This window comes from Diabrotica undecimpunctata, chromosome 4 (assembly GCF_040954645.1).
Source record: "Diabrotica undecimpunctata isolate CICGRU chromosome 4, icDiaUnde3, whole genome shotgun sequence".
Lineage (NCBI taxonomy): Eukaryota > Metazoa > Arthropoda > Insecta > Coleoptera > Chrysomelidae > Diabrotica > Diabrotica undecimpunctata.
Window position 1 is genome coordinate 48,943,601 of NC_092806.1, and position 5,698 is coordinate 48,949,298.

Consider the following 5,698-nt stretch of genomic DNA (forward strand, 5'->3'; position numbering starts at 1 on the left):
AAAACGTTTTCGGAATAAATATTCCATCATCAGTGTCCTAAAATAGTATTTAACCACTTAATTAAAAAGAACATGAAAAGATTTAAGTTTTGATAGTTAAGTTAAGTTAATACATGGATGTAGCCACTAAATATGTGGGTAAAAACCCTTTAAAAATTATTAAATAAGATTTGATCTACATTATGTCTAATTTACATTTAAGATGTTAAAGTTACCGTTGGATAGGTAACAGGGCGACATATGACTCTACATTAGTTGCGAGTCCTGAGACGGTATGTCTACGAGGACTTTGTCAAAGCAACTGATTGAAATGACAATTTTGGCAGGTTAAGACGGAAGTTATGACAGAGCAGTCAGTGTAACTGTATATGTCTGTTTAAGACAGAATCCAACGTTGTTTAAAAATTGTGAAAGTTGAAATAAAATTAAATTATAACAGTATCAACCATCAATGTTATTGTTTTAAATTATGTATGTGAAATGAAATTGTGGTGAGAAAATTATGTGATTATAGTTAGGCAACCAACTATACAGTGTCGAGTGGTGTGATGAAAAACGTTTTGTCAATGCAACATAGCCCAACTGGGTTTTTTATATACCTTTTTATAAAGGATTTTATTCAAAATTTTTAATATATGGTATACAGCCAAATACAGGAACTTTGTTTCCTTGTGAATTTTTTATTTGTTGCTTGTTTAATATCTCTACATATACACTGTGTATATTTAAGTCTGTCTTGTTCTTGATCTTAAGGGAATTTTGTGTACAAACGACTATCTTTTTAAAAGGTAAAACCCGCTATTCGCAATAAAAAAGTCGATTTTAAGTCCAATATTGCAGTTATATTGCGCGTTGCCATTTATCCAACTTTAGCATTAAAATTTTCCACAAGTATTTTTACGACAACAAAAAGTTTTTAAAGCGAACATACCAAACATTTTAATGGAAAAAACTTTTTACCAGCACATACGACCAATTCTTAAATATGAAAAGGATACTTGGGTTTTCAACAACATCATCGTCATCATCATACGTGGCTCGACAATCCGTTGTGGATCTTGGTCTGCTCACAAAGAAGTCGCCACTCCTGTCGATTCCTGGCAACTTCCCTCCATCTTCTTCTTCTTTCAACAACATCATTACCCACAAAATTTAGGTTACTCAGCAATCTATCTCAACATCGAGCTATAATATCATATACCTAATACAGAAATAAGACAAGGATCAAATAAATGAAACAAAAATAAGATATTTCTAAAACAAAAAGATTCTGCTAAAAAATTTCTAAATGAAACTTATTATGGTATAGAAAATTTCTCGAAGCATTAATTTGCATTTCTTTTGAATAAACAACAATGAAAATATACTCATCTTATTCTGATAGAAGAAATTGTCCTGATCCAGATCTTTCAAAGACACCTGTAAATAGCTGTACGACAATAAAAATGTGCCATATGCAGTTTTTAGTCAGGAAGCATTTTACATACTATGACTTCTGTACACAGATATACAATATCTTCTTCTTCTTCTTCTTCAGTGCCTTATCCGGTCCGGATGTTGGCGATCATCAAGGCTATCATGGTTTTGTTGACTGCTCTGCGAAACAGCTCCGATGAGGTCATCCCAAACCATTGTCGGAGATTTTTCAACCACGAGATACGACGGCGTCCCGGTCCTCTTCTGCCAAATACTTTACCCTGCATAACAAGTTGAAGAATTCGATATTTTTCTTCGTTCCGCATCACGTGGCCGAGGTACTCAAGCTTGCGTTGTTTAATTAAATTAAGCACTTCTTTTTCTTTTGTCATGCGCTGTAGGACCTCAACATAATGGTCCACATAAGATATTTTTAGTATCCTTCTGTATATCCACATCTCGAATGTGGATATACAGTTACATACAATACCTACTGTTTAATAAATATTTCGAATAAATAACAGTATTGGAGCTGTACTGGACAGATTACGACGCGATGTTGGAGGCCTCAATTGCAACAGTTGCCCAGCCAAGACTTTCTGCTTTCGTAGTGAAAATGGAACCTACACCATTCGGCAGTAAGGGCGAATACACGTATCTTTTAGCTATCTAAGTTCCAAGATGCCCGTATATACCGAGTGCGCCAAAGGAAGCGGGACTCGCAAATATTTCGCGAGATTACATTGGATCGAAAAGCTTAAAATTCACGTTATTTTACACCCACACCTTAGATGTGCGGTGGGGGCAACTTTGAAATCTTAAATGGGAGTTCCTATTTTTTATTTTAGATTTGGATTTCCAATAAGAAAATAAGTAACTTTTATTCGAGAATATTTTTTTGAATTATTGTCAGATGACGCTGTAATCAGAAAAGTACAATTTATCTTGATACCCTAAAAAAATGATGGAAATGGTCTAATTTCTTTAGAAATACATATCTAAATAAAAAACCAAAAACACGCTTCTATTATCTTTTAAAAATTTATCGATTGGCGCCAAATACGACCCTCACCCCTACGTCCTTGGAGTGGGACAAGGAACAACTTTCAAATCTTAAATACAATCCCCCTTTTTAATTTTAGATTTAGATTGTACGTAAAAAAATGAATTTAATACCACAAAAATTTGTTTGTCAGCTTCTGATCTGATCTGATGAAAAAAAAAATTCTTATAAAACTTATTTACTTTTTGACTTAGAAAACAAGTCTGCAATAAAACACTGTGTTTTCTGTTTAAGGTTTTAAAGTTGTCCCCGGTCCAAAAAGTGTCCATAATAAAAGTTACATACGTATTTTTCCATCAAAAATCTAAATCTGCAATAAAAATTGGGGTTTCCATTTTAGATTTCAAAGTTACCTCAACCCCCACGGGTATAGGTAGGGTTTTGCGTTTGGTGTCATTTGATAGGTTTTAAAAAACTATTGTAAATTTTTGAAGTTATACTTTTATACGCGCGCTCTACGTTGGAAATTTGTACGGGAGTGAATCGGTGAAATCATTACATATGTAAGATATTGAGTAAGAGAGGCAGAAGATATATTTTCTCTCTCTTTCTCTCTCGAGAATAAAAATGTTCCTTTTGTATATATATATATATATATATATATATATATATATTTATATATATATATATATATATATATATATATATATATATTTAATATTATATATATATATATATATATATATATATATATTTAATATTATATATATGTAAAAGTAAACCTATGTTTATTTTAAGTGAAACAGCAGGGCTTAGTTATTTTTAGTTATTTAAAGTTTTAGGTTGTATGACTGTTTAAGTTTTATTGACATTGACATATTGTAAATTGTATGGTACAATTGTCAAATTACTTAATGGCGTAAGAAATAGCATTGTTCTTGATTCTCTTTTTAGGTTTGTATAATTTGTTAAGTTATTTTAGTTATGTTATTATTGTTAATAATTTATATTGTAGAATTTTAACGATAATAAACTCTTTTTAGACGAATTCAAACTGCTATCTCTTCACATGAATAAGGGTATGATATTACACTTATAAATCAAGAACTTAAGCTGATAAAAAAAATATAGTGATAACTATAAATTTCCAAGCCGTTATTTGGATAAAACGATATTTAAGAATGAATTTTACATCAATGAGAATTTGCATGGCTATAGAAGCAAACAGTAGTGATAGTAAGAAAAATGTATATAAATTTAAGTGGCTGCAGCCAACAGGGTCCCGTTTTTATTATGAAATCCCCTTTGAAAAACAACTTCAAATTGATCATTCTGAACTATTTCATCTGAAAAAAGTGAAGAATATATTAGCATCTATGAAAACAAGAGGATCCTTTAGAACATGTACTATAGCATTAGAAGACAATTTGAAGGAGATTTATTTTGATTCAGATGGTGATGTGGTTTATCAAAGTGAGTACTTACAACAGACCTTATTACCAGTGTATGAGAAGATAGAAACAGCTGAACAATTTCCATCATTTGCTGAGTTGCTCCAGAAATTTAATGACACAAATTTACCTAAAGTTGAAAAGAAAAATTTAAAAAAAATAAAAGATGATTTTGTACTTCGAAATTTTGATGGAAATAATGTTCCAATGAATTCATGGCTCAAGACCTTCGAATCAGAATGTTTGCGATGTGAGGTGGTTGCTGATGAAGACAAGATTTTGATTCTACGTTTGTTTCTTGATGGAATAGCAAAAGAATGGTTTGAATCAAAAATAATAACATTAGGCTTAGATAACAGTTTTGAGGTATGGAAAATTAATTTTTTAGATAGTTTTTGTGAAACAGGTTGGCATAATCATAGGCAAGCTTATTCTTTTAGGTATATAGGTGGTAGTATTGTTGATTATGCGTTTCGTAAAGAAAATTTATTGCTAAATATAAAGAATGATTTTCCCATTGATATACTAATTGATTTAATTGTAACAAATTTGCCAATTTATATACAAGATAATATTAATAGAGCTGACGTTACAACAATGGAAAAATTGGTAGGTGAATTACGAAAATTGGAAAGTTTAGTTATAAAAAAGAAGAATAAATTGGAGACAAAACCAAATTTTTATCAAAAATCTACTATAATACCAGAAGAACAGAAAACTACTTGTCAATATTGTGATAGAAAAGGATTCCCTGGGAGGTTTCATCCAGAGGCAATATGCCGTTTAAAGCAAAAAGATAAAAAGGTAACAAAAGAAAACAAATCAAATGATATTAAATATATCAATAATATTGCTATACAGGAGACATTAAATGAAACAGTAACTGAACAAAAAAACTAGATTTGCTGCCATTGATCAAATTAAAAGTATTCCTAAATAATAAAGAATTATGTGGAGTTTATGACCCAGGCTCAAATGTTACTCTTCTGAATTCGGAGGTGGCAAGAAAGTTAGGATTAGATATTCAAGAAGATAGGAATATGTTTAAAACGATAAATGGCAGAACAAATTTTACAGGAAAACTAATTGCAAAACTGAAAATTAATAAAATTGAGAAAAATATTAATCTTTTTGTAATTAATGATGAATATTTTGAGTACGATATTCTACTCGGATTAGATTCTATTTTAAATTTTCAAATGAAACAAGATTTTGATTTAGAGATTTATCAAAGATTATACGGAAAAATTGAAGAAAAAATCGAAAAATTTAATTATAATATTAATATTACAGAATACTCCATAAACTTTAATGAGGGAATTCCCACAGAACTTTTTGAAGCAAAATTACAACATTTATTGCCATATCAGAAAACTAAAATAGAAATATTACTAAATAAATATGACAATATTTTTGCAAAACATAAATTTGACATTGGGCAGGTTCAAAATAATGAAGCTCAAATTAAACTGTTAGAACATAAATTTGTTGCAAAAAGACCCTATAGATGCTCGATAGAAGACCAAAAAGAGATAGAATTTCAAATAGGACAATTATTAAAAGCAAATTTAATAGAAGAATCATCTTCACCTTTTGCAGCACCTGTTACATTGGCTTTTAAAAAAGATGAAGGATCTAAAACAAGATTGTGCATTGACTTTCGTGAGTTAAACAAATTAATTATTCCTGAACCCCAACCTTTTCCTTTAATTGACGAGATTTTGACCAAAACAAGGAATGCTAGGTTCTTTACTACTTTAGATATAAATTCTGCTTTTTGGTGTATTCCAGTTCGGATAAAAGATAAATACAAGACAGCCTTCGTTAC

At 30.3% G+C, this 5,698-nt stretch overlaps 1 protein-coding gene across 1 annotated transcript; it reads left to right on the forward strand.

Moving 5' to 3' along the window:
* The first annotated feature begins 3,226 nt into the window (after positions 1-3,226).
* On the forward strand, positions 3,227-5,023 carry LOC140438237 (uncharacterized). Its single transcript, XM_072527935.1, has 2 exons — positions 3,227-3,373; positions 3,463-5,023. The coding sequence occupies exon 2, from the start codon at positions 3,601-3,603 to the stop codon at positions 4,768-4,770; it is 1,170 nt and encodes a 389-aa protein (XP_072384036.1). The 5' UTR covers positions 3,227-3,373; positions 3,463-3,600; the 3' UTR covers positions 4,771-5,023.
* The last annotated feature ends 675 nt before the right edge of the window (positions 5,024-5,698 follow it).